This window comes from Chiloscyllium plagiosum, chromosome 32 (genome assembly GCF_004010195.1).
Source record: "Chiloscyllium plagiosum isolate BGI_BamShark_2017 chromosome 32, ASM401019v2, whole genome shotgun sequence".
Lineage (NCBI taxonomy): Eukaryota > Metazoa > Chordata > Chondrichthyes > Orectolobiformes > Hemiscylliidae > Chiloscyllium > Chiloscyllium plagiosum.
The window spans coordinates 20,001,415-20,026,494 of record NC_057741.1 but is presented as its reverse complement, the minus strand read 5'-3'; the positions used below and the strand labels follow the sequence as shown (position 1 = coordinate 20,026,494).

Here is a 25,080-nt window from a genome sequence, read left to right as displayed (position 1 = left end):
ATTTCATTGACACCATTAATGGAGTGACCTCTGCTGTCTCAACCTTCCAACTCGCAGCCTCTGCTGCTCTCTAACTTACCATCTTACCGATCATCCAACTTCCAATTCACTGGCTCACGGTTTGCCTCGGATATGCATTCCCATTCCAGATGGCAATGATGAATTTCCCCACTGTGAACAAGTACTTCTAGAGATGAGCAGTGATAGGGCAATAGGAGCTGCATTGCTGACCATGGTTTCCAATTTAAAGCATTTACTCACCAGGCTTCCAGCGCTTGTTCCCAGCTACATCATAGCTGTTGCTCAACAGCATCCTCCTAAATATAGATACTGATCATAGACGATCACAAGATCATAGGAAAATATATTCACTTAATCATCATATGGGAAGATTCATGTAGGGCACACAATAGGTGGTGGGGTCAGGAGGACCAATAACTTTAAACTGACTTGAACACAGGTTTGTGTGCTCACCAGTCTAATCCAACAGGACAACAATATTTAACAACAATACTTAAACAACTTCTTGTGCTCTCACTGCTCATCTCCAGAGATCGTAGCTTACAGCCTGGTTTCTGAAAAGGCAAGTGGCTAGTGGGTGAATTGAATAAAAATCAATTAAAACACCCCAACTCAGCAACTTTGTACCCTCAGGACCTTAGCTTTCTCAACCCATATCTCTGGTTTCGGATCTGGACCGCAGAGAAAAGGAATGGGAATGCAGATTCAGGAGATGAAAATGCAACAAAGGGAATTGGGACGTGTAGATTTGGTGAGAGGGGGATTCAAGGAATAGCAGAGGCTGCAGGTCAAAGGTAACCAGTGGGAGTGAGGGTTAGAGAAGGCTGCAAACCACAAGGACAGCAAGAGAGTCAGCAGTGAGCAGGAAGTACTGTAAATTCGAAAAAAAGAGTTTTTTGAAAGCTATTTAATTTACAAATATAGGAACTTAGCACAGTATTTCAAATGATAGGATATGATACTTTGATTGTTTTCTGAGGGATTGGTCCTATAGAAACTAACCATATCTTGTATATTGATTTTAATGGGAAAATGTGACTCACTCAAAGTTATTTTATTTAGAAACCAAGGTTTTCAGAAACACTGCTACAACATTAAGTCAGGATTTATTGTAATGTATCAGTTTACTCTCGGAAACCCTACCTCAAGCCCAAGAATCAGTGCACAATCGGAATTGTAAACAGGTAGCACTGTCTTTCAAGCTGTCTGTATTGATGGAGACATGCACAAAATAAAAATTACCAAAACAAGTATAGCCTTCAGGTTTAGAACATCATTCAGGAAATGAACAGAATTAAGTCTATACAGCAATAGTCCTGTTCACTCTGCTCTATGCATGCAAGTCTTGGACTGTGTACTAGCAACATGCCAATAGACTTGGTCATTCACGCTTGAGCTGTCTATGGAAGCTGAATATCATATGGTGGGTGCTCATCTGAGGTGGCATGCCAAACATCCACACCACATTGAGACAGTCACAAACTGAGTTGGGCTGGTCGTATGGTGACTGACATTTGCTTACTAAAGTAAATCTTCTCCAGAAAGTATGGGGTGCACATTCACAGTAGTTAAAGGAACTGCAAGAACACATGAGTCTTGATACTGACTGGGTGATATTAACCTAGAATCACTGCATCTGGACACCTAAATAATAATGGTGCAGCCTCCTTTGAAAGTAAACAGAGGCAGAGAGGAAGTGAAAGGAGATAATATTTGGAAACAGCAACTTATCTAAAATTCAACCATTTTTAGTATATTGTCCTAATCAGAGTAGAAACTCATACAGCAACCCACCAGAACCCTACCAAATACTTCAGAAGAATAAGATAACCTTCCCCTTGAAGGTAGACAAGATAAAGAAAAAAAGATTCTATGCTCCAAGAGTTTTGTTTTGTATGTGATAATTATTGTAGCTTTGGAAGGGATGTGGGTAACTAGTTGCATGCCTGACATCTAATTTGTTTTGTTTATTGACATTTAAAATTCTGACTACATTAAGTCTTTTCATTCCTGCATAGATTTGGATTTCACCAAAAAACAGAAGAGTACTGTTGTGAGCAAGTTTATAATCTGCAGCAGAAACAGAAAGAGCTGATGAAACTCAGCATGTCTGGCATGATTTGAGGAGAAAAACAGTTAACAACTTGAGTGCAGTGACCCCTCATCAGACCAGAATGCAGATGGGAAAGGTTGGTATTTAATGCTTATAACTAGAGGGTGGAGAGAAAGAACGAGCGAGAAATGATTACAGTATATGGAGATGGTGCTGAATGAGAAATGGAAGGAAAGGTTAGGCAAATTAAGATTGCTGATAAGCTGATAGGGCGATTAATGCAGGTAGTAGGATGCTAGTAGGTAGTAGAAGTATCAGTGGTTGAAAATGGGTTGGCTGTGCTGGGAGGATCTGGTATAGAACAGAATCTGGGGTGGGCATCAAACATGGAGGAAGGTATTCATGTTTTGAAGTTCTAAAACTCTATGTTGAAGCTTGAAGGCCGTAAGATACCGGGGTGGAAGATGAAGTGTTGTTCCCCCAGCTTACCCTGAGCCTCAAAGCAGTACTGCAGCAAGCTTGAGACTGAAATGTTGCCACAGGAACAGAGAGATGTGATAATGTGGTAGGCAACTGAAAACTCGGGGTTGTTTTTGTGGACTGAACATGATTGTTCCACAAAGTGGTCACCTAGTCTGCATTTAGTCTCCCCACCTTACAGCCTTTAAGACTCTATACTTCCTTCTTTCTTTCCTGGCATCAGCTGCATGTACTTTATTCACCCTGTCCTACCCCAGACCCCATCATCAGCATAAATACCACCCTTTTCTGGCTGCTTTCAGTTCTGACAAAGGGTTACCAGTCTCAAAATTTTAATTCTACTTTATCTCAACAGATGCTGCCAGACCTGCTGAGTTTCTCCAGCAGTTTCTGCTCTTGCTTCAGATTTCCGATATCCACGGTTTGGTTTTCTTCTATATCTGGAGATAACTGGTAACTTTTACTGATAGGTTTGATGGAAGAATTGGTTTGTTTTGTATTGCTGGACAGGTAGATTTAGAGCAAAGTACTTTTAAAAAGTTTGTAAAAAGCCATGACAATGTGACTCCAGTAAATAGTTAGATACAAGTATAAAGTTTGATGAGGAATAAAGGATTAAAGATTTGAATTAAGGAAATCAGGTAATCAACATGGAGCAAGAGAGTTTTGCAAAGTGATCAAATGAGAGAGTAATAAATTCAAAGATGCAAAAACTGAACAGATGCAGACTAAGGATAGTTTCATCTCATCTAGTGACCATATAAATACCATTCTCATATTTTCAACACTGTCAGACTGGTCACTATCTCTCATAAGTTGGTCTAAATTCAATAACGGTGCACCAACTGTAAAAGTCTAATTTTTTTCAGTATTTGTAGACAAAAATATTCAATATTTCTGAAAAGCTGCAAGGGTCAAGAATTAAAGTTAGAAACAAACAAGTCATTATATTTTGTTCAAAACGCAATATCTTGGACTCAATGAGTAGCTTACCAGCCTTTATGCCTTGGTCAGTTAAAAATTCAACACTGATTCTCCAAAAATGAGCAGCCTTTTAGAAGATTTTTTAAAAATCGAAAACATTACAAATGTAAACAGTCAATAACCATAGAAAAAGTACAATTTCCATATCTATTTTGAAAGAAAAGCAATTTAGTTAAACAATTTAGGATGGTGTTTATAAATACTGAAACTCTTCCTGTGTATTCATCTTACCTGGCAGGTTCAGGCTTTTTGCTTTCACAGTTGGCTAACCATAGATAATCCTGTGGGTCTTCCTGACTAGATAATGATTCCAGATGTCGCACACTGATCGGCTGATAGGGGGGAGGTAGTGAGCCCATGGAAACTGCTGGCCGTACAGAAAGGGGTACCTCAGTACTGACATTACTGGAAGGATTGGTTGATTTAACAGCATCTATAATAATCAGACACAAAGAGTAGCTTTTCAATTTTGAGGTTAAAAAAAGAGCTATTATATTAACATTTGAAATTAAAATAATTTGTCAGTCTACAATGTATTTGAAAATTAAAATTCATATTATGGCTCTGTGTTCAGCAACATTACATTCTTCTGAAAGTTTCAGAAAATTGTATCCTGTGAAAATTAAACCAGATAGTGGAAATACTAATATGGCACAGCATTTCAATGCAATGGGTAGAACCATTTTATTGTATTTCACTAAAAAGTTCATACATTTTCCCTGGAGTTCAAATAGGTCAAAGACACCAGAGGAAGCTTTTGTTTCGTGTCAAATATTTCTGTCCATGTGCTTTGACAAACAGATTATCTGGCTGGAGAAAATGTAGCAAGTGTAGGAACTCAGCGAGTCTTCTGAACTGTCTTCTTGCAAACTCGAATCAGATACTGGACTAAATCACTATTTTTGGGAGGTTCCTTGCGGAAGACAAGATAATACTTTAGAAGTATGGACGGCACGGTGGCTCAGTGGTTAGCACTGCTGCCTCACAGCACCAGGGTCCCAGGTTCAATTCCAGCCTCAGGCAACTGTCTGTGTGGAGTTTGCACATTCTCCCAGTGTCTGTGTGGGTTTCCTCCGGATGCTCCAGTTTCTTCCCACAGTCCAAAGATGTGCAGGTCAGGTGAATTGGCCATGCTAAATTGCCCATAGTCTTTAGGTGCATTAGTCAGAGAGAAATGCATCTGAGTGGGTTAATCTTCGGAGGGTCGGTGTGGACTTGTTGGGCCGAAAGGCCTGTTTCCACATTGTAGGGAATCTAATGTAAGTTTTAGTTGATGAAACAGAGAAAGTGCTTTATCACCCAGCACTTCTGGAAAATCAATTTGGAAAACAATACTTTGAATGTTAATACAGTTGATGCAGTAAACTTTTTGGTCTCCTAATCTCTCAATGCATCGTAACCCTTAACTGTGCACCAAAATTACCTGTTTTGAATATCTTGAGCGCAAATTTCTAAAAGCTACAAAACCACATCTGAACTAAAATGAGCATCATTCTTGCACAGAACTACTGGTAAACTGCTCAGTGGTGAAAAAGTAAATATGTTAACTTTAATTCTTGACACTTTAAATAAGAAAATGCTTTATTGTGAGACTACCTCAAGTAGACAAACTCTGATTATGACCCAAGACGAAGTATTACACTCTCAACACCTGAAAACTTATTATTGAATTCAGTGGCCCCCCTCTGTTCATGCACATTCAAGATGTGGAATTGTCTGCACTGCATCATAAATTAAACAAACAAAAGAATAACGATATGAGAAATGAAACAGTTTCTTTATAAACTGGCAGAATCTGATTAATCCAAAAACCCAGGAAATGAGTTAATAACCTAAAAATTCTTGATGACATATTTTAATTAGATGGTTTTTAATTCCAAATAACAGATAGAAATTACATTTTAGTACATTGCCAAGATATATGTTCGTTGTATTCAGTCATAGCTCCATGAAGTAAAGATTGAAATAGATTTCTTGAGGGCTACTCTTTAATTTTCAGGGGCTGCCATTTAGATTTCGTATGGTCCACAGTATTTCAGCTTCTCATGGAATTAGCAGAATGAAGTTCATGAACAGAACATAATTTTTTTGGACTATGCATATAATAAACAAGTTAGGCTTCAGTAAGATATCAAGGTATCATCACTCATGAGTTAGGTTGCCTGTTAACTCAAAAGATTCCCCTTATCAACTAAACACAAATCCCAGTTGTAAACTGTTAGTCATGACTCAGCTTAACCACAGGATCACAGGAAAATTAAAATCAGACAAGCCATATCTCTAATGGACGCTCTACTTGAAGATATTTTTGATTTTGAAAACTGCAAAGTGTTTCTTGTTTCTCAAATTGTTATAACTCCTGTTATGACTAGATAGAGGGGGTGGGGAAATGGGGGCATAAGCTCCTATCTCCTCCCCTTTGATTAGTCACTAAGAATTTACATTCCTTTTATCACACAGCAATACTACACTTCCATTAAAATGTAGTTCATGAGTACAAATTTAAAAGGTGCCAATTGCAAGATTTTTTTCAGTAAAAGAAAAAGGATTTCTATTATTTTCTGGGGGTTAGTAAATAATACATGACCAAATATAAACATTTATACCCATGCTTGTGTGTGTAGAAAGGAGAGAGTGCCCAGTACAGACAGGATGACAAAAGATGTTATTGATTGTGAGAAGGATGATTTCAGGCTTCTGATATTGATCAGTTGGCAAATTACATCTGCCATTGCTCTGTTCCATTTAATCATGATAAGTGTGAGGTGATGCATTGAGCGGTCTAATAAGGGAAGGATTTACACAATAAATACTCCAATAAATTGGAGTACTGAGGAACAAAGACTTGGTGTACAGATCCCTGAAGGTATAGATATGTAGATAGGGTGGTGAAAGCAGCATACAGGATGCTTGCCTTCATTAGCTGGAGCGTGGAATATAGGAGCAGGGATGTCTTATTGCAATTTTATACAGCATTGGTTAGGCCACAGATGGAAAACTCTGCGCAGCTCTGTTTGCAGAGGAGATTCACCAGGTTGTTTCGGATGAAATGTTTCAGTAAGAGAGTGACAAGTGCAGGAAATTGGGATTAGTGTACCTTTAGTGGTGGTTATGTCAGCGCAGACTCTAGGCTGAAGGATCTTTTCTACTCTATATGACTCAGAAGAATGACTAGGCTGGGTTTGTTTTCCCTGGAGCAGAGGAGGCTGAGGGGTGGATCCGATTAGGGTATAAAAAAAATTATGAAACACACAGACTGGGGAGAAAGTGAGATTTTCTTTTTCCCCATGGCCTGCATGTACAAAACTAGAGGGCATAAATTTAAGATGGGGAATAAGTGGTTTAGATTAGATTAGATTAGATTAGATTAGATTAGATTAGATTAGATTAGATTAGATTAGATTAGATTAGATTAGATTAGATTAGATTAGATTAGATTAGATTAGATTAGATTAGATTAGATTAGATTAGATTAGATTAGATTAGATTAGATTAGATTAGATAACCCGGGTCTCTGGCGCTGTGAGGCAGCAGTGCTAACCACTGTGCCACCGTGCCGCCCACGCCCGTTTAGGAGGGGATCTGAGGAAAACTAATTTCACGGAGGGTGGTAGAACTTGGAAACCTGCTGCTTGAGAGCGTGGTGGAGGCAGATACTCTTACAACAGTTAAGCAGCATTTGGATGAGCTCTTAAATGTCAGGGCATAGCAGGCTATGGATCAAACACAGGTAAATGGGATTAGTAGAGTTTGGTGTTTGTTGTTTGGCTGGTGAGCTGTTTTCTATGCTGCAATGCAGTTGAGAGTCCTCTATTAGAACATAAGAAATAGGAACAGGAGAAGACCGTTACAGGCCTTCAAACCTTACCCTCCATTCTATAAGATCATGGCGGATCTGTCTCAGATGTGATGATCTTTTGTGCCAGTACTTGAATTCATCTCCAGTGATGGAGCCTTCACAATTCTGGACTACAGATTTCCAGCCATTCAGACTGGAAATGCTACAGTTTGAGTACTTTAGATGGGTCAGTTTTTGTCCAAGGTGTGCAGGAAGATTTCCTAACACAGAATGTAGATAGGCCAACAAGAGGCAAGGCACATTGGATTTGGTACTGGGTAATGAACCCGGCCAGGCATTACATTTGGAGGTAGTGATGATAGTAACCACAATTCTGTTAAGTTTCCTTTAGCAACGGAAAAGGATAGGCATGTACCGCAGGGACAGAGTTATAGCTGGGGGGAAGGCAATTATGATGTGATTGGGCAAGGCTTAGGATGCATAGCATGGGGAAGGAAACTGCAGGGGATGGGCACAATTTAAATGTGGAGCAGCTACTGCATGTCCTTGCTAAGTATATACTTGTTAGGCAGGGAACAAGTGGTCAAGTGAGGGAACTGTGGTTTTACTAACGAACGAGGCTTATGTAAAGTTAAGATATGAAGGCTCAGTTGGGGCACTTATGAGTTACAAGTTAGCCAGGAAGGACCTAACCAGAGAGCTAAGAAGAGCCAGGAGGGGACAGGAGACGTCTTTGGCAGATAGGATCAAGAAAAATCCTAAAGCTTTCTATAGGTTTGTCGGGAATAAAAGAATGAATGACGAGAGTAAGATTAGGGCCAAAGATAGTAGTGGGAAGTTGTGCTTGGAGTTCAAGGAGATAGAAGAGGCACTAAATGAATATTTTTCATCAGTAGTCACACTGGTAAAAAGACAATGTTTTTGAGGAGAATACAGAGATACAGACTGTTAGATTGGATGGGATTGAGGTTCATAAGGAGGAGGTGTTATCTATTTTCACACTTTCCAGAATTGCTAAGTCCCCTGGCTTGATGGGATTTATCCTACGATTCTCTGGGAAGCTAGGTAAGAGATTGCAGAGCCTTTGGCTTTGATCTTTATGCCAGAAGACTGAAAAATAGCAAATGTTATCCCCCTGTTCAAGAGGGGCTCAGAGACAACTGTGGTAATTACAGACTAGTGAGCCTTACTTTGGTTGTGAGTAAAGTGTTGAAAAGGATAAGAGAGAGGATTTATAATCATCTAGAAAGGAATAATTTGATTAGAGATAGTCAACATGGTTTTTGTGAAGGGTAGGTCGTGCCTCACAAACCTTATTGAGTTCTTTGAGAAGGTGACCAAACAGATGAGGGTAAAGCGGTTGATAAGATTCCCCATGGTAGGCTATTGCAGAAAATATGGAGGCATGGGATTGAGGGTGATTTAGCGATTTGGATCAGAAATTGGCTGGTTGTAGGAAGATAGAAGGTGGTGGTTGATGGGAAATGTTCATCCTGGAATTCAGTTACTCGTGGTGTACTGCAAAGATCTGTGTTGGGATCACAGCTGTTTGCCATTTTGATAAATCACCTGGATGAGGGCGTAGAAGGATAGGTTAGTAAATTTGCAGATGATACTAAGGTTGGTGGAGTTGTTGGAGAAGGATGTTGCAGGTTACAGAGGGACACAGATAAGCTGCAGAGCTGGGGTGAGAGTTGGCAAATGAAGTTTAATGTGGAAAAGCGAGGTGATTCACTTTGTAAGGAGTTACAGGAATTCAGAGTACTGGGCTAATGCTAAGATTCTTGGTGGTGTGGATGAGCAGAGAGATCTGTGTTCATGTGCATAAAACCCTGAAGGTTGCCACCCAGGTTGATAGGGTCGTTAAGGTGTATGGTGTGTCGTAGCTTTTATTAGTAGAGGAATTGGAGTTTGAGCCATGAGATCAGGTTGCATCCATACAAAATTCTGGTGCGGCTGCTTTATCGGAAGGATGTAGAAGCATTGGAAAGGGTGCAGTGGAGATTTACCAGGATTTGCCTGGTATGGAGGGAAGATCTTATGAGGAAAGGCTGAGGGACTTGAGGCTGTTAGAGAGAAGGTTGAGAGGTGATAATAGAGACATACAAGGTGACCAGAGAATTAGATAGGGTGGACAGTGAGAGCCTTTTTCCTCGGATGGTGATGGCTAGCATGAGGGGACATAGCTTTAAAGTGAGGGCTGATACATATTGGACAGATGTCAGAGGTAGTCTCTTTACTCAGAGTAGTAGGGGCATGGAATACCCTGCCTGCAACAGTAGTAGACTTGCCAACTTTATGGTCATTGGATAAACATATGGATGATAATGGAATACTGTAGGTTAGTTCGGCTTCAGATCTTGTCCAATGCAAATCTTTTGCTCTTGTCCTCAGCTCTCCACCACTTTCACATGTATAACATACAGTAACACAACCTCTGCTCTATTCTCAGAGACCTGCTTCAATTAGGAAGAGTTCAAACGCTGCATTGAATAGTATTTTTGTTTGGAAGAGAGAACTTTGCTTGCTTTTCCTCACCCAAATTCCCAGATTTCTGAACTGCCTGCAAAAAGGGCAGGCTGAGAAAAAACAAAACAGCAACAATCTTTCAGTTTACCCTCTACTTCTTAACAGTTCATGCCTATGGTGACCTCCAAATACATGGGTATTTCTTGGAACCAAACGAACAATGTCAAAATCACAAAACAATGATCCTCTTTCAAAACATTCCCCACTTCACTTTGATCCAAAAGGGGCCAAAAAAAAAAAACCCAAGTTTTTTCCCCACCACACCAGGTCATCACAGGTGATATGGGAGTGGATTTCTCAAAAAAAAAAGTTTCTTGACCTGCGATCGGAAGAAATTTAGATTACCTAAAATAAATATTCAGCTGAATTTTACTTGCTATTGGGAAATCATTCAAGAAAATCAATCTTTCAGGCCAAATCCCCACACACTTTCCATGACACATTCAGAACAAACATTAAGATTCACATATCATGACCCTTTGGATTGTGCACAGTTCTGAACATCGAGACAATGTTGTACTTGGAAGGCTGTGACAAGGAAACTGAGTAACGTCTTTAAGACTAACCATACCCTTCACTTTGTTGTGCACAACTCATTCTTTGCATGGCTGTACATACGTTGTAACCTAATCCAGGTGGGAACTTTCAGCTAACTGAGAGGCCACACAGTTTAGAGAAAATATTGCTTCAGACCATCTTGAGGGGTATTTTCAGCAACTACCAGCATGTTATGCACTTGCTAAAGTTTATTATCCTTTTCATATTGAGGCTTCAGTAGTCAAAATCAATTGGGTCCAGTGGGGTGACTTTAGGGTCACTCAAATGGTCTTACAGTTAGAATCTTCTAAATGATTAAATGCTGCTGAAATTTTATAGATATAACAGCCCACAGCCAGAATTGAGCGCATATTGGAATGAGTTTTGTCCTTCCTCCATCAGTGGTGACATTAACGGGTTAACCCCTATCTTATCTAAACACACCATCAGAACATAAATTGGCTCTAAGACCTGCATGACAGAATTAATTTCCTTGCCCCCATTATTAGATATGGAGTAGGTGGCAGCAAGAAAGCTTCATATGAACATGGGTTCAATCCAAATACTGGGTACAAAACCAAATACACTTTGAGAACCAGATTTTGTTTCCAACAACAAATGAATCCACTCAATTATTTTTACATCAATACTACTTTGTCTGTTACTCTTTTGTGTTATTTGAAATACTGTAAGCCTGACTAATTGTTTGTGTCTGAATTATATACAGAAGAATCATAATGCCAAACAAACAATGTTATGAATACAAAGTCATTTTGTTTGCTAATTCATACCTTGTGTGGGAAAATCCCTTACTTTATAAACTCCACCTACACAATTTATACATCAAGAGAGAAAAAAATGGTTCCTTCGACTGCTCTGGCAAATTTGTGGAGGACTGAAGATGATTCACTTTATGTCAAAATATATCAAATAATATTTTGTCTGCTGTAATCTCAGACCAGTTATACCATTCAAATTTGATATAACAGATAAACCAAATGGGAGACACAATAACAGCTAGAGTTGCTGCAAACATTCAGTCTTTATACACTAAATCATCTTAATTGAAAAGTTAAAATAAGTGCAATTAATATTTTGTGGCCAACCTTTAAGGAAATGTATTTTCCAAATGTCAACATGAGTTTTGATGCATTTGCAAAAACCTTAAACAATTCAAAGCAGAGGTCAACCTTATCACTTTTATTTTGCATACAGTTAACTAGCAGAGTACTTGGATGAAATACATCATCATAAATTGTTACTATTTCCATTAAAAATAATTCTTTTGCACAGTAGAAATGCTAAATTCTACAAGAACATGCCTCATGATTATTTATAAAGAACGAGGAACTAATTGTTTTAGAACACAGCAGTACAACACAGGAAACAGCCCTTCGGCCCATGATAGTGAGCCAAACATGTTGCCAAATTAAACTAATCTCCTCTACCTACCCTCGGGCCATATCCCTCTATTCCTCGCATATTCATTTTCTTATCTAAATGTCCTTGAAACGTCCCTATTGTATCTGCCTCCACCACCACTCCAGATTCCTACCACTCTAAAAAGAAAACATGCCCCTCACATCATCTTTAAACTTTCCCCTTCTCACCTTAAATGAATATCCTCTAGTATTAGACATTTCAATCCTGGAAAAAGATTCTGACCGTCAACCCTATCTATGCACCTCAATTTTAAAGACTGCTATCAAATTTGCCCTCAGCCTCCACTGTTCCAGAGAAAACAACCAGAGTTTTGAGATTATTTTTATACCTCAAGTCCTCTAATCCAGGCAGCATCTTGGTAAACCTCTTCTGCACCCTCTCCAAATCCTCGACATCCTTCATGCAATGCGGTGACCAGAATTGAATGCAATACTCTCAGACGATCTAATTAAAGTTTCATAAACTGCAACCTGCCTCCTGACTCTTGTACTCCATTCCCCTATCGATAAAGGCAAGCATGCCATATGCCTTCTTTACCACCCTACCTACTTTTGTGACCACTTTCAGGGAGCTATGGACTTCATAGGTTATTATAGAATCCCTACAGTGTGGAAACAGGCCACCTTGCCTGGGAAGTCCACATCGACCCTCCGAAGAGTAACCCATCCAGACCTATTCCCATACCATATTACTCTATATTTAACCCTGACACCAGGGACCCAGGTTCAATTCCAGCCTCGGGCGACTGTGTGGAGTTTGCACATTCTCCCAGTGTCTGCGTGGGTTTCCTCCAGGTGCTCCGGTTTCCTCCCACAGTCTAAAGAAGTACAGGTTAGTTGAGTTGGCCATGCTAAAATTGCCCATAGTGTTAGGTGCATTAGTCAGAGGCAAATGGGTCTGGGTGGGTTACGCTTTGGAGGGTCGGTGTGGACTTGTTGGGCCAAAGGGCCTGTTTCCACATTGTAGGGAATCTCATCTAATGCCCTGAACACTATAGGCAATTTAGCATGGCCAATTCACCTAACCTGCACATCTTGGATTGTGGGAGGAACTCCAAGATCCCTCTGTACATCGGTGCCGTTATGGTCCTGCCCTTAACTATATATTTTCCATTAAAAGTTTTATCTCCCAAAGTGCAGCACCTCACACACAGCCAGATTAAACCCCACCTGCCATTTCTTCACCAATTTTAACAACTGATCCATATCCGGGTGTATCCTTGACAATCTTCTATATTATCCACAACTCCACCGATCTTTGTGTTATCCGCAAACTTACCAACATACCCCATCTACACTTTCATCCGCGTCCTTTATGTACACTATAAACAGCACAAGTCCAAGTACAGATCCCAGCAGGACAGCAATTGTCATCGACCTCCAGCCAGCAAAACATCGTTCGACCACTACCCTCTGCCTTCTATGGGTAAGCCAATTCTGAATCCAAGTGGCCAAGTCACCATGGATCTCATACATCTTGGTCTTCTGGATGAGTCTACCATGTGGAACCTTGTCAAAAGCCTTACTAAAATCCATGTAGACAACATCCTCTGTCCAAACTTAGTCACCTTTGTCATTTCACCAAAAAATTTAAATCAAGTTAGTAAGACATGACCTGCCGCACACAAAGCTGTGCTGACTGTCCCCAATTAGGCCATGCTTTTCCAAATGCATGTAAACCTTATTCCTAAGAATTCTCTCCAACAGCTTCCCAACCACCAACGTGAGACTCACCGGTCTACAGTTTCCTGAATTATCCCTATTTCCTTTGTTGAACAGAGGAACAACATTAGCAGCTTGCCAGACCTCCAGGACCTCTCCAATGGCGAGTGAGGATAGTCAAGGCCCTAGCAATCTCCTCTCTTGCCTCTCTCAACAACCTTGGGTATATATCATCAAACCCCGAGGACTCATCCACCTTAAATGCCCTTGAACAGACTGAATACCACTTCTTTCTTGATCTCAAAATGTCCTAGCACATTAGCATGCTCCACCATAAATCTTATTAATTTCCATATCCTGCTCCAGGGTGAATACCGACACAAAGTACTCATTTAGGATCTTGCCCACATCCTCTGCCACCAAGCACAAGTCCCATCCTTTACCTTTGAGTGGTCTAACTTTCTCCCTAGTTATCCACTTGTTTTTAATGTATAAAACGCCTTGGGATTCTCTTTAGCCCTACTTGCCAAGGTCATTTCATGGCCCTGTATTAGAGTTCTTTCCTGCTTTCGTTATATTCCTCACTGGCCCTGTATGACTTTAGCTTCGTGAACCTTAAATATACTTTTTACCTTCTGATTAAATTTACAACCTCCCTCATTATCCAATGGTTCCTTCCCTTGCCACCCTTATCCTGCCTCCTTACTGGTACCTGTTGGTTCTGAACTCTGGTCAGTCGGCTTTTAAACAACTCCCACATGTCAACTGTGGACTTACCCAATAACAGCTCCTCCCAATTAATAGTGCCGAGCTCCTGCCTAATACTGATGTAATTTGCCTTCCCCCAATTTAGTATCTTTCTGCAAGGTCCTGACTTATTCCTTATTTATAGCCATCTTACAACTTAAGTGATCACGGTTTCCAAAATGCTCTCCCACTGAAAGGAGAGTCACCTGGCCAGGCTCATTAGTGAAACAAGGTTCAACTTGGCCTCTCCTCTAGTTGGACTATCCAACATACTGTTTCAAGAAAGGCATCTTTATTGCAAAAAGATTTATGTGAAAATTGTGCAAAAATACAGCCCGGAGTGCCACATACATTGTTGTGTTGCAGTCGTGTGCCAAGTAAAAACTTGTCAATTGATTGTGATGTACATTTGGGGAGATCAAAACCATGTTTATTTTGGATAACTTTAACAGACAGGATTTTCTGAAAAGGGAATTCTAGCTTCCAGTAATTGATCAGGACTCAAGCCACTTGAGAAATAAACAATAGCAAAAGAAGTCAAATCAGAAATTAATTATGGGGTTGAGTAGGACCTGTGTGTTTCTGTATCCAAGCAGTTTAGACTTAGTTTAGCACAACTGGTTTGGAGGGAACATTTCTTCCAAACAGATTTCAGTTGAAATTGTGTGCACACTGGCTAAAGTCTTTTTTTTTTAAATTAAAAAAAGCAACAGAAGGTCTCTCTTAACACAGTAGAATTTCTGATATAGCTAAGCTAAAAGAGAGAGAAAGCTTATAAATACAAGACTCCAGAGTTAAAGTATATTACAACCAGCAGAGTTCTAATCTGAGGTCCCAATGCTCAAGATGCTAGCAATGCCCGTTTTGAACTGGGAGTCTACAATCTTGGGAACCATTGTGCAAGATTTGTCAGCAAACAGTGCTGGAAGCAGGAGATCCATGAAATTTCAGTCCTTATACAAATCTTGGAACAGTACACAGATCACATGGTTAGTCTTCAGTTCGTCTAACATTTTGGGAGTGGTAAGGCAAATGGTGTAGTCGGAAAGAGGGTTTAACAAGTTTAATTTGGAATATGAATTACTTTGCTTTGCTTTCTGTATCTTTAAAATCTTCAGTGTAACTGATGATCTGAACAGAGCACAGTTATTAGTAGTTACATAGTTTTGTGCAGTAAAATTATTTCAAATTGTATACATCGCAGCAACTAATACTTGGATTTTCAGATTAAAAATGTATATTGATAGTTTGTACTCTGATCATATTATGATCAGACTGTCAGTCACATGGAGAGCAGTAAGGAAAAATAAAACCTGTCAAGCTCTAGCATTCAGAGTCTCTTGGATAAGGATTTCAAACTTAAAAGGAGCCATAAGATACAACGCAATGGTTACAAGTAAAAACCCAGACATTTAAACAAATTTAATACTGAATTAGGTTGAAAAAAAAAATCGACCAAATTAATGCTGATGGGAGGAAGAGAAAGAGAATAAATTATGTGAAACCAAAATGGCTGTCACTACAGCCAAAAAGCATAAAGCTCCAGTGAATGATGAACTGGGAGGGTGCTGATTTCACAGGAGGTATTTAAGTTCAAATAAAACTGCAGACTGACATTCACTGGCTAAAAGGCACTAGTGACAAGAAGAAGACAGACTCAATTCATTTAATAGCTGGAGCTGAGTTGAAGAGGACAACGTTTTCAGAAAAATTCAGATTTTTCAGGTCCGGCAGCATCTGTGAGGAGAAAACAATTAATGCTTTGAGCCCGGTGACTTTTCATCAGTTCCAATGCTGCCAGACCTGCTGAATTTCTACACCTGTTTCAGCTTTTGTTTCAGATCTCCAGCATCCACAATTGTTGGCTTTATTTTTACAATATGGCAATCTTGTTTTCTCAGTGATAACATTTCACTAACAGATGATGTTTGGCTCACCTGATCTAGAATGATCATAACTAAAATGATGAGGGAAATCTTAAGAATATGCAAGGCGGCCACATGGAAATGGAGAATATAGCTAAGTGTCAATTCAGCTAAGTAATGGATAGGCAAAGACATTGAAAGAATGATGTCTACATACAATGTTTGCCAGAGGTACACAAATACGAAGCAGAAGGAAGATGATAACAACTACTGAAGTACCATGCATACCACAGATTACTGTGGGAACCAGATTTATTTGAACACAATTAAAAGGATGATATTTCATTATTGCAAGCTGCCACGCAATGCTCCTTTTTATTTGAAAATTGAATGTTTTGAAAGTTACACCAATGATCTCAACAGCACAAGGATATCCTCCACAGAGGATAGCCTCCATTGTGTTGAGGTACTACCATCTTGCTAAATGGGGCAGCCTTAAAAAACTCAAACCTGAGAACTCACAAGGCACTGTGAGCCATCAATCGCAGAAGTGTATTCATGCACAACCTGTAACATCAAAGCCCAGGTATACCTGACACACAAAGAGGAGAAATACAACCCAGCTAATTACTGTCCCCAGTGTACTCTTCATCAAAGTGATAAAAGGTGTCATCAACAGTGGCAGCAAGCATCACTTGCATAAGAATAATCTGCTCATTGATGTTCGGTTTGTATTTTATTAGGGTACTCAGTTCCTGACCTAATTCCAGCCTTAGAGCTGAACTCCAGAGGAGAGGCGTGAGTAACTGCCTTTGACATTCAACAGATTATGACATTAAGGAGCTCTTGGAAAACCGGAGTCAATGGGAAACAAAGAAAATAAACAATCCGCTAACAATGTTTCCTGCTCCAGAACGTCACTGTAGGTGTTCCTCGGGCTCAACCATCTGCAGCTGTTTTATTGATGATCTTCCATTCATTAGAAGGTCAGAAGTCAGAATTTTTGCTGATGATTGCACAATGTTCAGCGCCATTCACGAGCATCCGTTTGCAGCAAGACCTGTAAAATAACTCCACAGAGGGTGGTATCCCAACACCAAGTCACTCTTTATTTACACATGAATGGTCCTTGAGCCTATAGTACTGCCTCTTACAGAGTCAGGCACCAGACTGTCAGTATCTGACACTCACCTGTTTTTTTTTTACTCAACAGCAGTAATGAATACACTGACTGTGTGGTCCAGGCAGTTCAGAGGTCATTCCCCCTCCTTAACACAAAATGGACAGTCCTTTTACCACTGATCCAACTCTCTCAGAGGCAACTCTCAGTGAACAGAACCTCTGACTCTCCTGTTTATTTTTGCTTTTTTTTCCAGTGTTTTTGTTTTTTCCTTCCCCTACACTACCTCCTAAGAGTAGCAGTGCTTATTTTTCCCAGCACCCATGTCTTGTGTGTGCAGGTGTTGGACACAGTGAAGAGCAACAAGTGTGTAAATCTTCATTTATATCCCACCACCAGAAAGAAAGAAAACACCCAAGTGGCCAATGACAAGCAGTGCTCTTCTCATCAAAGGGCAATGCTGCATGATCAAAAACTGAAGGGGAGGGCAGGGATTAAATCAAAAGAGAGTTAGAGGGGGAAATAAAACATTCCACTCCCTGCGGCGCCCACCTCTCACTCACCCTTTTAAATTTTCTTTTTTCTTATTTTCTTTCACACTATCGCCTAACTGCGGTAGTGTTCATTTTTCCCCAGCTCCCATGTCGTGTGTGTGCAAGTGCAGGACACAGTGAAGAACAACAGGCGTACAAATCTTTATTGAATTTCCACCAGCAGGAAGAAAGGAAACACCCGAGTGGCCAGTGACAAGCACTGCCCTTCACATCAAAGGGCAGTGCTGCATAATCAAAAAAGGTAAAGGGGAGGGCAGGGATTAAATCAAAATAGAGTAGGAGGAAAATAAAACACTTCACTCCCTGCAGTGCCTACCTCTCACTCACCCTTTTCTTTTTTTTAAAATCAAAGGGCAATGCTGTGAGATCAAACAGTGAAGGGGAGGGCAGGGATTAAATCAAAATAGAGATGGAGGGGGAGATAATGCACTCCACTCCCTGAACAACTCCAGGGTGTTGGTGGAGACCGCTTGCTCCTTCTCCAAGGACACCCGGGCTCTAACGTAACCGTGGAAGAGGGGCAGGCAGTCGGCCCTAACGACCCCCTCCACAGCCCACTGCCTGGACCTGTTGATGGCCAGTTTGGCCAGGCCCAGGAGCAGACCCACAGATCTCATCTTCAGACCTGCCTTTCCCCCTCCGTACCGGGTGCCCGAAGATCAGGAGCGTGGGACTGAAGTGCAACCAAAAGCAGAGAAGGAGGTTTTTAAGAAAATCAAAAAGGGACACCCACCCTTTTCATCTGTCAGCCAGGACTCCCTGATTGGACCAGATTAACAACCCTAATTAGAAAACCCATTCTATTAAGTCCAGCTGGCTAACCTTCTTACAATCACTACAAACTGGATAACATCCAGCCGCCAATTAACATTTGCATTACAGAAGTGTCAGGTAATGACCATTTCCAACAAGACCCATTTAACCATTTTCTCTTGATGTTGAATGGTATGAACATCATTGAATCCACCACTATCACCATTTACCATCGACTAGAAGCCGAACTAGTTAAGCTATAAACTCACCTCCCCAAAGCCTGTCCACTATCTACAATGCAGCAGGTCAGGCTTCTCCTTCTCCTTGGATGCTGCCTGACCTGCAGCGCTTTTCCAGCAAAACATTTTTAAGCTCTGATCCCCAGCATCTGCAGTCCTCACTTTCTCCCACTATCTACAATGCCCAAGTTAGGGCATGATGGCATACTTTCCAATTGCCCACTTGGGTGCAGCTCCAATTACACTCAAGATGCTTAATGTCACCCAGGATAAAGCAGCCCAGGTGACTGGTACCCCATCCACAATCTTCAACACTTATTCTCTTTACCACTGATACAGTGGTGGCAGTGTATGCAATAATATTCACTGCTATGACACTAACGCCTTCAACAGCACCTTCCAAATCTGTAACCTCTACTGCCTAGAAGGACAAAGGCAGTATGTGCATGGGAACATCATCACTTGCAAGGACCCCTTTAAGACACTTGCTATTCTGACTTGGAACTACATCACCACTCATTCACTATTGCTGGGTAAAGGTCCTGTGGGTGTTGTTATAGCCTAAGGTTTGGAGTTGTTTAAGACAGCAGCTTACCACCACTATCTCCAGGAGGAACCCTACTGCAGCAGAATTCTGGGATGGGCAAAAATGCTGGGTAGCTAGCGACATTAAGGAATAACTGAAAATGTAGGAATCATGCTTTCTGAGCAAAGGATTTGTGAAAGAATAATAATACGTGGCAGTGGAACTCAAATTATCTCCATGGAATTTAAGGGATCCACTGAATAGTACTGATGCAAAATCATAACCGCAACATTACATTTTTCAAGGAAACATGGATTTATAGAAGGAACCTTAAGATAATCCAATGAACTCTCATGAAATGCCATAAGACAAAAGAAGACCCTTTGATTTATGATTATTCAATCTACATCATTCAATGCTGATATGTAATTACCCGTAGAATTATTGAATGGAAGAAACTAAAAACCAACTTTACCATGTAAGACACTCCCTTCAAGCAACCATTCGGAAATAAGACAACAACTGCACAGGTAGGTGGTGGTCCAAATTTCAATAAGCATGTTAAATCCTCACCTGAGCTGTTCAATGCCCGAACCATAGAAGTACAGAGTCCAATCACAAAAATCTAGAGCTGCAACCTAGCATAAGTTGTTGATGAAGCTACAACTCCAAGACCATATGTCAATGAATCCAAAACCAGTACCAATGAGAAAGAACAAAGTTCATATTCAACTTACATCTAAGCTGGAATAGCAGAAACGATCATTAAAGAAAATTCACCAACTTCACTAATCAGTGAGACAATATCAAGATGCCATGCAACACTAATGTCACTAACAAGGAAATGCAACACTAATGTCACTAACAAGGAAATGCAACACTAATGTCACTAAGAAGTAACGCCTTAGGATAATCAAACATGACCGTATAACACGAGGAGCAACTCTCAACACTACCTGTGCAATCTAGCAACTCGCCCACAAGAGCAACAAATGTCAAATCCACTAAAATCTACAGGCAATAATATTTTTAGGAAAAAAAACAAGCTTCTTAAGGAGTTCAGTTAATAAAATTTGATAGTTAATTTGTTCAGCTTTAGAAAGAAGTCAATGATAATAATCTAATTTTAGAAACTGTTTCAAGAGCTAGGAACTAATTGTTTATGTGAATCTATATTCCAGACTGTCACACCACACACGTGTCAAGTGACAATATATTAATCCATCCTACCTGGAGAGTGGCAAGAAATATATTCAATGAAGCTCTGACATTTTGGGTTTCAAGTGTGATTGTTAAACTTCTAGTTTCCTGAAATTAGAAACAATGTCCATTCGTAATAATTAGTGTTCCCTACATTTAGAACTGCTTATTCAACTCAGTTCTCACATTTGCACATCTCTGACATACACTTCAGTACTCTATAAAACCAGCAAAATAGTTCAGAACAAAGGGTCAGTTTTACCCCAGTGGGACAGCAAAGAAACTTCTGGGCGTAAACATTAAGTGAAAGGATTCAAATGTTAGCATTATCAGCAATACATTACTCAAACTCAGTTTACTTCTAATTTTCTCCCTCCCTTCAATCAACTGCAAAGCTAAGTCTCTTTCATTCCAAATACTGTGTACTCAACAGGAACAGATATAGCTGATAACAATACAAAACATTTGTCTTAAAATGACAATTCACTTTTTACAAATTTATTCTACAGAAAAACATACTGGACAAACGAGTGGCAACGAGAAGAGGGACAGCTAATACAGGACTGAAGATGTTATATCTAAATGCACGCAGTGTAAGGAATAAGATAAATAAGCTTATGGCGAGATTGAAATTGGCAGGTATGATGTGGTGGGCATCGCAGAGATGTGGCTGCAAGGGGATCAGGACTGAGAGCTGAAAAATCAAGGATATACATTCTATCGAAGAGAAAGGGAGGTGGGTAGAGGTTGTCTTATTAACAAGAAATAAAATTAAATCAATAGTATGAAATAAAATAGGGTTAGATGATATAGAATCTGTGTGGGTAGAATTGAGGAACTGCAAAAAAAGTTTAAAAATAATCTATAGTTGGAGTTATGTACAGACCTTCAAAGTCAGGAGTCAGGGTACCAGATCCACCAGGAGATAGAAAAGATGTGTAGGAAAGGCAAAGTTACAGTGATCACGGGGAATTGCACTATGCAGGCAGACTGGGAAAATCAGTTTGGTAGCGGATTGCAAGAAAGGAATTTGTGGAATGTATACAAGATGGCTTTTTTGGAGCAGCTTGTGGTGGAAACCACTAGGGAACAGACAATACTAGATTTAGTTTTGTACAATGAGGCAGACTTGATAAGGGAGCTTAAGTTAAGGAACCCTTAGGAGGCATTGCTCATAATATGATTGAATTTATTCTGGAATTTGACAGGGACAAGATTTAATCAGGGGTCACAGTGTTATAGTTGAATAAAAGGCCACGACAGAAGCATGAGGGAGGAGCTGGGTAGAATGGATTGGGAGAGGAGCCTAGTAGGAAAGACAGTGGGACAGCAATCTCAGGGGTTTCTGGGAGTAATTCAAGAGACAACAATTCATCCCAAGGAAAAAACAGCATGGTACAGGGAGGATGAGGCAACCATTACTGACTAGGAAAGTCAGGGATAGCATAAATGCAAAAGAGAAAGCACATATAATGTGGTAGAGGGCAGTAGGTAACCAGAGATTGGGAAGCTTACAAAGACCAACAGAGGGCAACAACAAAAAGAGGAGGGAGAAGATTAAATGAGGATAACCTAGCCAGTAATATAAGGGAAGACTAAGAGTTTCTTTTCTAGAAAAACAGAATGGTCTGAAGGTGGATAAATCACCTGGAACAGGTAGACTACATCCCACAATTCTAAAGGGACTTAGCTGAAGAGATAGTGGAGGCATTAGTGATGATCGTTCAGGAACCGCTAGAATCAGGGAGGGTCACAGAGGACTGGAAAATTGCAAACGTGACACCCTTGTTTAAAAAGGGAGTAAGGCAAAAGAGAAAAAAATTACAGACTGATTAATCTAAGCTCAATTGTGGGTAAAATCCTGGAATCCATTGTGAAGAATGAGATTTCTGAATACTTGCATATATACGGTAAAATGGGGCAAAGTCAGCCTGGTTTCATCTTCTTTGAGGAAGTAATGAGCAGGTTAGATCAAGGAAAGCCAATGGATGTTATCTACCTGGAATACAAGATAGCCTTTGAAAAGGTTCCACACACGAAGCTACTAGGAAAAATAAAAGGGCCCATTGTGTTACAGATAAGGTGCTCACATAGATAGAAGCTTGGCTGTCTGGCAGAAAAAAAAAGTGGGGATAAAAGCGTCCTTCAAGATGGCAGCCAGTGACAAGTGATGTTCTGCAAGGCTCAATGTTGGGATCACAACTTTATACCTTATACCATTAATGATTAGATGAAGGAATTGAGGGCATTCTGGCTAGTTTTGCAAATGATATAAAGATAGGTCGAGGGATAGGTAGTATTGAGGCAGCGGGGAGGCTGTAGAATGATTTGGAAAGATTAGGAGAGTGGGCAAGTAAGTGGCAGATGGAGTACAACATGGGGAAGTGTGAGGTCATGCACTTTGGTGGGAAGAATGAAGACATGGAGTCTTTACTAAATGTGGAGAAAATTCAGAAGTCTGAAGTGCAAAGAGACATGGGAGTTCTAGTCAGGGATTCTCTCAAGATAAACTTGCAGGTTGAGTCAGTAGTTAGGAAGGCAAATGCAATAATGGCATTTATTTTGAGGGAACTTGAATATAAAAGCAGGGATGTGCTTCTGAGGCTCTACAAGGTTCAGGTCTGATCACATTTGGAGTATTGTGTGCAGTTTTGGGCCCCATTTCTTAGGAAGAATGTACTTGCCCTGGAAGTTCAAGAGGAGGTTCAAGAGAGTGGTCCCAGGAACGAAAAGCATAAACTTATGAAGAGTGTTTGATGACTTTGGGTTTATACTCGATGGAGTTTAGAAGGATGAGGGGATCTAAGTGAAACATACAGAATATGGAATGGCCTGGACAGAATAGATGTTGGGAAAATGTTTCCATTGGTAGGAGAGACTATGACTTGAGGGCTCAGCCTTAGAGTAAAGGGAACACCTTTCAGGATGGAGATAAGGAGAAACATCTTCAACCAGAGAGTGGTGAATCTATGGAATTCATTGCCCCAGAAGGCTGTGGAGGCCAGGTCATTGAGCATATTTAAGACTGAAATACACAGGTTCTCGAATATCAAGGGAATCAAGGGTTACGGGAGAATGGGGTTAAGAAACTTATCAGCCATGATTGAATGCCAGAGCGGATTCGATGGACTGAATGTCCTAATTTCTGCTCCCAAGTCTTATGGTCTTATATATTTATAGGCCTACACTATACTAGCATCAACAACCAAGGTTCATTGATTCAATTAATATCAATTGTGGGCGGCACGGTGGCACAGTGGTTAGCACTGCTGCCTCACAGCGCCTGAGACCCGGGTTCAATTCCCGCCTCAGGCGACTGACTGTGTGGAGTTTGCACGTTCTCCCCGTGTCTGCGTGGGTTTCCTCCGGGTGCTCCGGTTTCCTCCCACAGTCCAAAAGATGTGCAGGGTCAGGTGAATTGGCCATGCTAAATTGCCCGTAGTGTTAGGTAAGGGGTAAATGTAGGGGTATGGGTGGGTTTCGCTTCGGCGGGTCGGTGTGGACTCTTTGGGCCGAAGGGCCTATTTCCACACTGTAACGTAATGTAATGTAATGTAATCTAATCTAATCAACACTTTGTTAAAAGTCACAAATTTTGGGCTAAGTCTTGTCTGTAATTCTTCACTTAAAATTGTGTTTTATGCTAACATGTGTTCCATGGTAAAAACATTTCTTCATTAATTAGCCCAAATTGTCAGTCTCTATGTTCAGGCTCAACATTAAGATCAGCCTTTTGACTGTGATGAGCATTAGGGTGATTGGTCAAAGAAGCAATAGTGACATGAAAGCAATGATTTGAAACAGTGAATGGCTAGTATCTGGAATGCACTGCCTAAGAGCGTGGTGGAGGCAGATTTAGTTGAGATGGAAGAAAACTGAATAATCGTTTGAACAGGAAACCTTTATGGGACTACATGGAAAAAGGTAGAGGGAATGGTACTTTGAGAATTGGTCATTCATGGAACCAGTGCAGATATGGCAAAAGTGTTTTTTTCCTGTGCTGTAACAATTTCTATGACTCTATGTAATCTGTGTTGACACTTTGTACAATTCTTGGGGGCTACTTTGTAGTGATTGGAACGAGATCAGCCAGATTGTCCTCAGAATAGGAGTTCCTTGATTGAGGCTGTTAATCTGATCCAATCAGGGTGCCATGGTTGACAGATAAAAGCAGCATGGTCACACACAACATGGGTGCTGGGGAAAAAAAAATAAACAGAAGTGCATGATGTGTTCTGCTCACTCAGATCTGGCTCTTGAGGGAGAAGAGAAAATAAAAACAAAACGCATGGTCAAAGACTGTTCACTCAGCTCCTGCTCGAATGGAGTTGGATCAGTTTCAAGTACTCTCCATGTGTCAATAAAAGGTGATTTGGTGAGGAAATACTGGCCTCTGGAGTTATTTCAACTGTACTGTTGGATATACCACCTTGGAAAAGCTGTTAAACCAAAACTCTGTTGCTTATTCAGACAGTGCAAGGATCAACTGCATGAAGTAAAAAGAAAAAGCCAATTCTCCCATTGCCCCTCATCAGCACCACTAGAAATAGATAAACTATAATTTATCTT

General features: G+C 40.4%; 1 protein-coding gene across 6 annotated transcripts in view; it reads right to left on the bottom strand.

Annotated features, from left to right (window-relative positions):
* Positions 1 to 25,080, bottom strand: part of gab1 (GRB2-associated binding protein 1) — a 224,125-nt gene that overhangs the window by 47,628 nt on the left and 151,417 nt on the right. For all 6 annotated transcript variants that reach the window (XM_043674156.1, XM_043674157.1, XM_043674160.1 and 3 more), the window contains one exon: positions 3,770 to 3,971. In XM_043674156.1, coding sequence (XP_043530091.1) covers positions 3,770 to 3,971 — 202 coding nt within the window. The remainder of the gene's footprint in view (positions 1 to 3,769; positions 3,972 to 25,080) is intronic.